Here is a 12,566-nt window from a genome sequence, read left to right as displayed (position 1 = left end):
AACCGAAAAGGAGAATCCTCGTGGGAGGCGCAGAGCTTCTGTTTGAGGAGTGCAACCATGCTCTAGGCCCAGAGAGGAGGAGGAGAGAGAGGGAGAGAGAGAGAAAGAGAGGGAGAGAGAGAGAGAGAGGGAGAGAGAGAGAGGGTGTGTTAGTAAGGAGAGCAACAAAGGTGGAGAGACAGATGGAAGAGAACATGGGCGTGAGAGAGAAGGAGAGGGAGGGATGGAGATAGAGGGAGAGAAAGAGAGAGTGTGCAAACGAGAAACATGAGAAATGCTGCTATGTGATGGGACCAGTGAGGCTGCACTCCCCTGACAGCCTGAGCCTGCACTGAAGCACAGAGATAGAACAAGCCCCAGAGCACCGCCGCACAGGTGACGCACTCGCCTTTTATAGAGCCTGGGAATACAAGCACACACACACGAGTATACACACATACACACATACACACATACACACACACAAACACACACAAACACACACACATACACACACACAAGTATACACACATACACACATACACACATACACACACACAAACACACACACACACACACACACATTCACACACACACACACACACACATACACACATACACACACACAAACACACACACACACACACACATACACACACACAAGTATACACACATACACACACACAAACACACACACACACACACACACACACACACACACACACACACACACACACACACACACACACATACACACATACACACACACAAGTATACACACATACACACATACACACACACAAACACACACACACACACACACACACACACACAAACACACACGCAAACACACAAACACACACACACACACACACACACACACACACACACACACACACACACACACTCAATGCACAAATTTGTCTCTCTGCCTATACATTCATATGCACATGCACTGCCGAGTACACCCCCACACACTGCTGCAGAGACCTGGAGCCCACTGATCAAACCCTTCCCTGACACCAGACCTCACAACATCGCATGTCTCTCACACACATTTCAGCTTCTCTCTGTATACACATGGGAGGGATTATACAACCAAAACCTTTTTGCTGAAAATACATTGTGCCTCAACAACCAATTGCAAGACGTTTTGGGCTGCGATCGCAGCTTTATACTTTTGATGTTTGGGTTTGTGTGTGGTACCCTTGAGGGGCTGGAGGGTTTTCAGACCAAATTATTTGGATGTGGATGTTACATCAGTTATGTTAGAAATGCTACTCTATTGTGTTATTTTGTTGTTGATGGTAAATAGTAGAATTGCAGGTAAATTTCATGTATCTGTTCTACATTAATTAAAAGATGGCTAAAACTGAAATAAACAAAACAAGACTGTGTGGACCATAAAAACAAGGGGGGTGTATCAACAATCTGTGAGTCATAGTTCTAAAATGCTCACTCTCTCTTTATTGTTGTTGTTTGTTCTCCCTCCCTCTCCCTCTCTCTCTCCCTCTCACCCTCTCTCAGCCTCTAGCTGGAGTCATGCAGTCCTTCAGAGAGCGGAGCGGTTTCCATGGCAACCAGCACTGCTACCAGCAGGACTCCCATGAGTTCTCACACCTGGAGAGCTACAGACCCCCCCACCACAACCCCCACCACCACCACCACCACCTGGGACAGAGCCGACAGGCATACGAGACGCACCCCCTCTCGTCCACTGGCATGCCACCATCCAGACCACCCTCAACAAAAGACTGTTATGGGCAGCAGGGTTACCCGACGTACATTGGGGCTGGCAGCAACAGCAGCACCGCTGCTCCGGCTCCAGCGAAAAAGCCCTCCTACCACGAGGGCAAAGTGTCCAGCAGCCAGCACCTCCAGGCGGGGTATGGCAACCACATGGGTGGGCCAGGGGGCTACTCGACCCAGTACCTGAGCGAGGGCCACCTGCAGCAGCAGAAGTGGGAGGACACAGCCCCCCAGCTGGGCTCTTATGAGCAGGACATGGTGGGCCGTCTGGAGCCGGGAGGAGGAGGAGGAGGCGGAGGGGGCGGCAGCGGCGGAGGAGCCTCCCAGTACCTGGAGCAGGGCATGCTGGGTAAATCCCAGAGCCTCTGGGACCTGCCCGGTCAGGCGTCCGCTCCGGTCTACACCAGCCCCCACCAGCAGAGCTCGGCCCAGTCCCCTCTGATGTACCCGCAGAGCCACCTGCACTTCCCCCCGCAGCACTCCCAGCTCCCGCCACACCCGCCCTCCTCCTCCACCTCCCCCTACATGGACAAGTGCGCCCCCATGCCGCACGCTTACAAGGGCTACAGCATGCCGCCCGGCCCGCAGTACAGCCGCCAGCTGGGCAACCACAGTGGCCTGAAGCCCAGCAGCTACCGACCGCAGAACAGCTACAGTTACCAGCCGCCACCACCACCGCCCCCACCCTCCCGCAGTGGCTTTGAGCAGCAGCAGCAGCAGCAGCAGCAGCCTGTGACTCTGCAGGGCATGGCTGGCTCCCAGGAGAGCATGTCCAAGTTCCAGCACTACCAGCATGGCCAGGGCTCCCAACAGGGCTACTGCATGCCCGACATCCCCGTTCGCTCTCCGGAGCAGCAGTACTACCAGAACTGCAGCCCAAGCTCCAGCCACTCGCCAGCGCGCTCTGTGGGGCGCTCCCCGTCCTACAGCTCCACTCCGTCGCCGCTCATGCCCAATCCCGAGGCGTCGTTCCAGTACAGCCAGCCGCCGACCCCCATCAACCCCGCGGCAGCCTCTGTTGCTGCTGCCGCCGCATCCTCTTCCTCATCCTCCTCTTCCTCCTCCTCGGGCGCTCTGCAGGACCAGGGTATGCTCATGCCCCCCCACACGCACGCGTCCCCTGCAGTCAACCACCAAACGCAGAGCTACAGCGGCGGCACCATGAAAGAACGCTTCTCTGAGAAGCTGCTGTCCAACCCCAGCCTGTGGAGCCTCAACGCCCTCACCTCGCAGGTGGAGAGCATCTCCAACAACGTCCAGCAGCTCCTGCTATCCGAGGCCCTCATGGCCAACAAGAAGGGTGGCAAGCGGGGGACCCCTAAGAAGGGAGAGGAGTACAGGGGACAGATGAGAGGCTTGGACGACTCCTGTCCCGATGGCCAGCAGCATGGCACTCACATGTCTGACCCCTACGGCACCCCCAAGTCCCTAACGGCCGAGCTTCACGAGGGAGCCTACTCTGGCAGCACAGAGGAGCAGCTGGACAGGAGCTACTATTACTGCAGCCAGAGCAGGGGTCCACTGCATGGCCCGAGTAACCCACACATGCCTTTAAATGCAGTGTCGTCTTGCTCTATGACCTTGCTCGAGAGCCGGTCGGTGAATTCGTTCTCAAGCATGCAGACCACAGAGAGCAATCCCCACCTGGGCCCAAGACTCCAAAGTATCACACCCATGGAGGGAGACCATCACAACAGCTCACTGCAGCACATGACCGGCGAGAGATCTCCCATTAGCATCCCGACGCAGAGCCCGATGAAGCAGGAGACCCACTCCCCACCTGACATCAAGCGGGTGGACGGCTCCCTGAAAGAGAACTTTGAGGAGTGTGCCTGGATGGAGAAGACCGCCGATGAAGAGGAGCAGATGAAGAACAAGCTGAGCAGTGAGCAGAAGTTTAAAGGGGAGGTGATTGAGGCCGGGGAGAAGCAAGAGCGGTGGTCAGAGGATGAGAAGTCTCCGTCCCTCTTCCCCAAGATGTGCACAGACACCTCGGGCCAGAGCGACGCTTACGAGTCCGAGGGGAGCCTCTATCAGGAAGTTCACAACAAGAGCGACCCAGACGACAGCGACTCAGCCTCGAAGAGAAGTTGTGGATTACTGGGTGAGAGCCACCAGGGAAATCTAGAGTCTGAAATGAAATCGGAGACGTTCAAGTCAGAGCCGTCCCCGACTGCAGAAACCCATCCAAAAGCACTGCCATCTATCTCGAGAGGTGACCTTGCAGAGGATCAATATTTGCCAAGCCGAGAGGAGAATTCAGAGACTCTACATCTCTCCCCCTGCAGCAAGCAGAATGAGGCGACGCTTTTAACTGCTGAGGGGAGGAAGGAAGTGACTCTGGAGGGGCAGCCATCTGTCCTTGCCTGTCAGACCACCGAAGTGAGGGAGGAGCAGAGGAGCCAGTCGCCCTCTGACGAGGTCGTCAATAACACCGGGAGACCACAGGAGCCACTGGTGAACTACAGCATCAGGGATGAGCAGCAGGAATGTCAGACTGCAATCAGCCGCATGGAGGCCGAGGAGGCAGTGGCGGCGATACCAGACGCGCCCCCTCAAAATGGCGAGAGGAGGCCGGCTGTTTGCGACATCGCGCCTCAATGTCACACCTCTCAGCCGGCCTTCGCAGCTCTGGGGGAGAAAGCAACACCTCTGGCCCAGACCAGGGACCACATCGATCACAGCGATGCCAAGGTGCTGGAGCCCGACTCGCCGCAACTGCCGGGTAAATCGATCCTGCACTCAGCGCCGTCGTGGGCCAACACGCCCCCATCCCCGCAGAAAGGTGACGAGGACATGGAGCCCGGGATCAGCTGCCCCAGCGCCGTGACCCCGTCGGCCAAGCCAGAGCCCATGGCCCCGTCGGCGAACCCGCGGGCCTTCGGCCGAAAGCCCGGCCGTGGCAGACGGAGGTTGATGCACGCCAACATCGGCATCAGGAGGCAGCTGAGTGTGGAGGGTGAGGGGGCACCCACCCCGGCCCAGAAGCCCAGCATTCCCTCCAGTAAAAGTGCCCTTTTGTCTGACCACATGGCAGTGTCCCACGAGGACATCGGCAGTCAGACATCAAAGCATTTGGCCGAGAGCTTGCCATCCCGCATGTGCACTCGTTCTTTCAGTGCACAGGGAACGCCCAAGCCTGCAGTCACTCCCGTCAGCCCCCCTTTAAAAAAGAAGCCAGGCCCCAAACCTGGGGGAGGGTCAGCCACAAAGGGCCAGGTAGGCCGCCCCCGAGGGCTGGCCTCCAAACTCAAACTGTTGAAACAAGTGGAAGAAATCCAAGCCTCAATAGACCAAGCCAGAGCCAAGAGGGCTGTTAGTGGGCTTGGCACACAAGAAGAAAACCCCGACCCAATCACTTTAGAGACCGCAACAGAAATGAAGTCAACGAGTCTCAAAGACCAAAAGGCAATGGTGCTTAGGTCTCGTAAACAGACACCTGAGAAGACAGAAAAAGAGCCAGTGAAGGAGAAAGAAACTCTCATTGTTCCTCCAAAGAAAGTCAGAGAAATGAAAAAGCAAAAAGCACCTCTCGAGCAGGTGAGCGAAGCTTCAGACTCAATCCCGCCTACGACTCCCCACAAGGAGATTTGCCTGGCTGAGCCGAGCAAGCAACAGGAGAAAATTGCAGCCCCCGTCAAAAGACAATCCACCTTGCAGTCTCCAGAGGCGGCAAAGAGAAAGCGGGGCGTGAAGGCAGACAAGGCTGAGGTGGCAGAGCCGTTGCCATCATCACAGTCTCCAGTGCCCGCCCAAGAGCAGCATGACCCAACACCGCCACCGTCAAACAAGACAGGGGTGGGGGTCAGAGGCCCCAAAAAGAAGCGAGGGCCACACCCGAAAATAGCCGTGATCAGCAGCCCTGTGACCAAAGACGAAGCCCCAGCCGTCCCCGATGTCAGCGAGGTGCCTAGCGCACCTCCTCAGTGCCCGACTAAAACAAAGTATCTGCCCCCGCGGAAGGGCAGAGGCCTCAAATACGAAGCCATGGTCCAGAAAATAACATCCACCCCTGCGTCCAAAAAGCAGCCCTTTAACCTCCTGCCAGAGGCTTTGCCGGAGGACCCGGCCTCCAAGGCCGTCCAACCGGTGCCTGAGCAGAAAGAGGAGCTGCCAGAGGAGAGCAGCACGGCTGTCCAGCAGCCGAGAGAGGAGACCCAGGAGCCCGCAGCTGATGGCCAAACACCCAGGAAGAAAAGACGAAAATGGGCCACTGTGGAGAGCAAAGTGGAGCCAGAGGGGGCCTTGGACGCCGGAACGCTCATCATCACCACGCCGCGGCTGGCCAAACAGAGGGCCATCAAGAACAACCACGAGATGCACCTGAAGCAGCGACGGAAGAGGAGAAAAGGCCATCCTCCTCCTGAGGGCGTCACTGTAATAGAACCAATGCTAGAACCGTTGGCAGAGCCAGTTATGGAACCACAGGCCGTATCGCTGAAGGAATCTGAGATAGAAACGCAGTTGCACGTAGAACCGCTGACAGAACCGCAGGAGCTCCCCGCACCTTCGGCTCTGACGCCCACCGCGGCTCCAGTGCTGGTGACAAGCAGTGATCAGCCTCCCACGGAGCCGCCACCCGAGGCAGCCGTCGAGCCTCCCAAGCCCCGCAGGGGGAGGAAGCCATCGCTGAAGAAGAAAGAGGCAAAGGCGTCCGGCGAACCAAACAGCGTACCTGCCAAGAGGGGTAGAAAACCGGGCCCTAAAAAGAAGGCAGAACTTAGTACGCCTGCCGCAAAGCCTCCTCCGTCAAAGCCTCCTGCAAAATCTGCCGCAAAGGCTACAGAGACAGTGCCCAAGCCTAAGACAAGGTGTAGAAAACAGAGTGCCCCTAAAGTGAAACAGACAAAGCAAGAGACCAGATTCAACGTTGTCTCAACGACCACCCCACTGAAACCAGAAATCAAATGCTCTTTCATTCCCTATGTGCGCATCGAGAGCTCGGTGGACCTCGCCGCGGCCTGTGCCATTGTGAACAGGCCAGATGACGCACAGCGAATAAAGGCGAGGGAAAAGATTGCTGCAGACACCAAACCCCCGGCAGCTGCTGTTGCCAAGGCGATACCCACATCCTCCTTGATGCTCCTGGGACCTCTGGTTAATAAAACCCTAGCTGACAGGTGTCTAAAGTGTTGCCTGTGTGGAATGCCTTCGAATTACAGAGACTTGGGGGACCTGTGTGGGCCTTATTACCTCCCAAACAACATACCGCAAAAGACAGTGTCCTGGGGGTACAGAGAGGAGTTCTGGGAGAACAGAGAGAGAGCGCAGTTCAGAAGCACTCAACCGCCCACAGTTCAGGAGAGCGAGAAAACATCAGAGCCCAGCCAAGCGGGAACGAGCGAAGAACATCCCGGCCATCACAGAAAGCCCAGGAGGCCAAGCCGGGAGAGCTCACACCCTCGCACCAATTTCCGTCTGGGGCTCAAAAAACTGCAGCAGTGCTTGAGCCTTCGGAGGCGGACCGCAGAGACGGCTCCCCCTAGTGGTGAGGAGGGCCTAGACACAGCACTGGGGAAAGCGCAGCGGAAGGCGGAGGAGAGGGAGCACTGGGCCCACGAGGCTTGTGTTGTGTGGACCAGTGGAGTCGTGCTCGTGGCAGGAAGACTGTATGGGCTGAAGGAGGCTGTTCAATCAGCTGCTCAAACAGTAAGCATGAAATATGAATGTCAAAGTTTGTGCCGTGCCGTGCAATTAAATGTAAATGTGTAGTCTGCTGTGAATTCAACAGAGCACACATAGTAGTCTATCTGCACTTTATGCATACTTCTCACACCTTAATGACATGTCCATGCATGACCTTGTCCTGGTAACACTTTCAATGAAGACCACTTCATAAGGAACTCGGCTTTTTCAAGCATTTTTGGTGCATTCATTCATTCATGGTGGTGGTGATGATAACATCACAGGCGCACAGAAAATGCTTCAGTGTTTCAGTCTCTCTCTCTCTCTTTCTCTTCCCCCTCTCTCTTTCTCCCTCTCTTCCTCTCACCCTGTCTCTCCCTCCCTCTCTCTCTCCCTCTCTCTCTCTCTTTGCCTCATTACAGAAATGCGCTAAGTGCCAGAGCGAGGGAGCGTCAGTCAGCTGCAGCTGTGAGGGATGCTCTCACAAATACCACTATGTCTGCGCCAAAGAGTCGGGTAAGGGCTTCTCCAGGGTCCCCCTGCTCCCCCCGCAAACCCGAAGGGTGGGGACAGGGGTGGAGGAGCGGAGGGATGGAGGGGTGGAGGGATGGAGGGGTGGAGGGGTGGGTGTGGAGAGCAGCAGCGCATGTGTGCATTATTGACTGCCAGCTCCTCTGGCTCCATCACTCCATTTAGCATTGTCTGGGGAATCACTGGTGAGTGTTTGTGTGTGTGTGTGTGTGTATGCATGTGTGTGTGTGTGTGTGTGTGTATGCATGTGTGTGTGTGTGTGTGTGTGTGTGTGTGTGTGTGTGTGAGAGAGAGAGAGAGAGAGAGAGAGAGAGAGAATATGTATGTATGTATGTATGTATGTATGTGTGACAAAGAGAAATAAAATGTGTGTGTGTGAGTGTGTGTGTAAGTGTGTGTAAGTGTGTGTGTGTGTGTGTGTGTGTGTGAGAGAGAGAGAGAGAGAGAGAGAGAGAGAGAGAGAGAGAGAGAATATGTATGTATGTGTGTATGTGTGACAAAGAGAAATAAAATGTGTGTGAGTTTAATGCACAGGCTCTCTCCTGCATGGCACACATTAGGGCCCATTCACACCAAGAACGACAACGATACCGATAGCTATAAATAAATATCGTTCTCGTTAATATGAATGATGACGTTCACACATAAACTATAACGATAACGACATGAAGAACGATATCGTTGGGGATCACTTTCAGAGCGATTTTTAGAACAATAAAAAGCTAATAGCCAATCAGAACCCATTGAATTTTAACCGTCACATTCATTAACACAAGGAGAGACTTTGTTTATCGTTGTTCAGTGTGAACGCTTTTATCGTTAACGTTATGGTTATAGTTATCATTATCGTTATCGTTCTTGGTGTGAATAGGCCTTTAGCCTGTGTGTTTTTGTGTGTCCAGCCCCCATCCTAATTCACACACTCTCTCTGTGTCTGTCCACATGATTGTTTTCCTACCTGTCCTATCTGTCTCCATCCTACTGACCGATGGTCTACCTGTCTATCTGCAGAAAACTCAGAGGACCTACTTTTTTTAACAGAATCTAATGTGTATGAGTCACGGCTGTTGTAGTCTCTCACACCACGGTTCTGTCCTTGTGCTAATGTTTTATCTACACAGGTTGCTTGTTTGAGGACGGCGACTTTTCAGTGAGGTGTCCAAAACATGAGGTAAGCAAACAGAGACAAAAAAAATGAGTTGATGGTCTGTATGTGTCTTTCTGCCTCACCCCCCTCGCGCGCACACACACACACACAAGCCTTTCAGAGCTATTATGGCCAAACAGGCTGCGTCTTAGCTGAGCAGCATTGTGCAGTCGCCATGCGTCCCCTATCTCCCCCGGTAACAGCCACTCCTTCATCAGGCTTTTATTGACTGGCGAGTTCCTCACTCACAGTCCTGTCAGCACAGCGGGCACTAATTACACACCCCTCCATTCAGTCACAGTGCTCTACCTCCCTCCATTCTCTCTCTCTCTCTCTCTCTCTCTCTCTCTCTTTTCCTTTATCTCCATCCCTCTTTGTCTCTGTCCAATAACTAAATGGCGGGCGGCGTGTAGAGGAGAGTGGTGCTGTTGCTGCTGGCTGCGTGTGCTGATTGGGCAAGCTGCCTGCACCTGCCTGCGGATGTGTGGGTGGATGGGCTGAGGCTGATCCAGAAGCCCTCAAACTTATTCCATTAATACACACACACACACACATACCACATACAGAGAGAAAGGCATATACATAGATATACACATACACATACACCAGCACACACACACAGTGGAAGGAGCTCACACACATTTTATTTCTCTTTGACTTCCACCCCCAGCCATTCAAATATGAAAACACAGCACCATATTCCAGAAGTTACAATCTGGACATGTATATAATGTTTATATTTACTTCGGTACATAAGCTAACAGCACTGTGATCAGGTCAGCGAGCTGACGTCAGTTATCAAGTAACCTGCACTGAAAGGGCTACCTAATGAGTCATGTAGGACCTGTGCTCAGAGCCATATGGCTCTGCCTGTGCTCTGCTACCAGCGCCCTCTGCTGGACGCTTGTGTGCACTGCAGCCTGGGGAAGGTCAGTGGGGATATATGGGAGTTGACATTCAGCAGAGAACAGCACACAGAAACAGCACAGGCACATTAAAGCAGCAGCAGCAGCAGCAGTACTCCAGCACACTAACTGACAGAGATGGGAGATGGGGGGGGGGGGGGGACTTGGCTCCTGATCAAAATACCCCACCCTTATCTGCCTGCTACCCCCACCCACCCCACCCCCACCCCTCAGTCCTGCGACTCCACCCCCCCCCACACACACACTCCCACACATGAGCGATAGGGAGGAAGGGGAACAGAGGCTGAGGCAGCAGCAGCACATCCAGCTGAGGATCTAAAGGCTGTGGGTCTGTGAGATGCCAATTTGCCACCTTAATGAAAGGGGGAGCACGGGGATACCACCCCCGTCCAGGTCTCGGAGGAAATTTCATCCCGCTCTGTGTATCTGGCACAGCCATCACATGTCTCTTTGTGTGTGTGTGTGTGTGTGTGTGTGTGTGTGTGTGTGTGTGTGTGAGTTTGTGTGTGTGTGTGTGCATGTGTGCGTGCGCGTGCATACATATACACATCTATTCACGTGGGAAGGGAGCATGAGATGAGAAAAGAGGGAAAGAGTAATTGCCAAACCACCAGGTTTTTCCTCTCTCCACAAACTGGATCTTAGAGGTGCTGCTGGGAGAGGAGCTGAGACTTGAGCAGGAAGAGGGGTTGAACGAGAGGATGCTTGGATGCTTTCTCTCTCTCTCTCTCTCTGTTTCTTTCTTTCTTTCTTTCTTTCTCTCTGTGTTTGTGCTTCCTTGCTTCCTTCCATTCCACCTCCCACCATGAATGCGTAGGAACAAAAAAAAAATGAAGGAAATGAAGGGGTTGTGCATTGCATCAGGGTGATGGTCGCTGGGAACCAACTCTTGCCAAAGCATCACAGCAGTCCTGGCAAAGCATAAGACAGGGGGAGAGAGAGAGAGGGGGAGGGAGAGAGAGAGAGAGAGAGAATGAGAGAGAGAGGGAGAGAGAGAATGAGAGAGAAAAACTGAAATCCAAGAGTGAAGAGGGAGGAGAGAGAGAAGCAGCCAGGGAGAAGAACAGAAAGACAGTACAGAGGGATGAGAGAAGGGAGAGACAGAGATAGCAAGATCGAGAGAGGCAGCCAGGGGAAAAACAGAGAGAGAGAGATGGCGAGAGGGAGAGAGAGAAGAAAAAAGACCCACACTGCACATCACACAGATGCAATTAATGGCTGAGCCTGCTGTGTGTGTCAGTAGAGATGCTTGGCTGGCCAGCTGTATCCTCCTCCCACTCACTACAGCTCTCTGGACTGAGCACTGACCACACCGCCATTACAGAGTCCACTGACAAACACACACACACACACACACACAGACACACACACACACACAGACCATAAGCATAGACCTAGCATAATAACAAGCCCAATTTCTGATTCACTGTTCCTGTGTCTTTTGTGCATCATCTCTCACTGTGTGCTGTCTCTTTGTGCAGTGAGAGGGAGAGATGCCCCTTTCACCTGCAGCCAGATGAACACCACCTGGTCGGACTTCCATCAGCCCACGGCAACATCTGCCCAGCCCCACGCCAGAGCTCGCAGGCTGGGGGGGTGGGGTGGGGTGGCCACTGGCGTCCGCCCGAGCACAAGAAAGGTACTGCTGTAGCAATACTGACCCCCGACCCCTGACCCCCCTCCTACCTTCATCTTCCCACGGATACGTTACTCCTGGTTTCCTTTAACCACGGGAGCACAGTCAGCTCTCCATAAAGGAAAGTTCGAGAAAGCCTTCGCTTCAAACAAGGGGAGAGGAGAGAAGGGAAAGGGACTGTTTGAAAGAAGAAGAAAAAAAATCATGAATGTGCCATCCAGCTTTTCTTTCTTTCTTTCTTTTCTTTCTTGGAATGGATGCTATCTGTGTGGGACACCTGGAGATGGAGCCTTGGCCCGTTGCCCCGGCTGGCGTCCAATCGGAGCTCACAAACTGCTGTTGTCCAATCACAGCCCACAGACTCTGCTTTCATCCAATCACAGCTCACAGACTGTGCTACTGTCACGTCAGTGTGGTGAAAAAAAAAGTGCTGTCATGCATCGTGCACCCACTGGATGGATTTAAATGTTAAGTGTTAAAAAAAAATTAAAAAGACAAAAAAATGTACATGGTGTGCTTTGCGGGTCTAAATATTCCGATGATATGAAATAATGATTAAAAAATCTTATTTTAATATAATGCTCTTCCAAGAAGTATTTTGATGTGTGTTTTACAAAAACACAAGATCATTTTTAGCATCGTTGCCTATCTTGGGTTCTGTCCAGCTTTGTGTGTGCAAAAAAAAAAAAAACCTGCTCGACTCATCCACCTCGGGAGTGGGAGCACTAATTAGTCCCAACCTCAAAACCTGGTGCACCACGGGCCCAAAGTGACTGCTTCTTTTCGTCTCATTTGATTTCTACCGCACTGTTTATCCTCTCCGTACGGTCAGATCTTGAGGCTGTTCACATGCGTGAATGTGGAGTCCAGACGCTTTGAGTCATGTTTCATCACAGATGTCTGTATGAGATTATAACTGTAATATAATGGAAAATGCCCCCCCCCCCCGCCGCGCCGCCGCCACACTAAGTCC

General features: G+C 53.3%; 1 protein-coding gene across 1 annotated transcript; it reads left to right on the top strand.

The window, feature by feature from the left end:
- Positions 1-1,521: 1,521 nt before the first annotated feature.
- rai1 (retinoic acid induced 1) lies at positions 1,522-9,082 on the top strand. Its single transcript, XM_076266638.1, has 4 exons — positions 1,522-6,082; positions 6,155-7,377; positions 7,776-7,869; positions 9,006-9,082. The coding sequence occupies exons 1-4, from the start codon at positions 1,522-1,524 to the stop codon at positions 9,080-9,082; spliced, it is 5,955 nt and encodes a 1,984-aa protein (XP_076122753.1).
- The last annotated feature ends 3,484 nt before the right edge of the window (positions 9,083-12,566 follow it).

The sequence above is a fragment of the Alosa pseudoharengus genome, unplaced genomic scaffold (genome assembly GCF_046254945.1).
Source record: "Alosa pseudoharengus isolate Yale_2024_CS ecotype anadromous, Long Island Sound unplaced genomic scaffold, YU_APseudo_1.1 YU_APseudo_1.1_scf_4, whole genome shotgun sequence".
Taxonomy (NCBI): Eukaryota; Metazoa; Chordata; class Actinopteri; order Clupeiformes; family Clupeidae; genus Alosa; species Alosa pseudoharengus.
The sequence above is the reverse complement of the archived record's forward strand: the minus strand, read 5'-3'. Positions and strand labels throughout refer to the sequence as shown.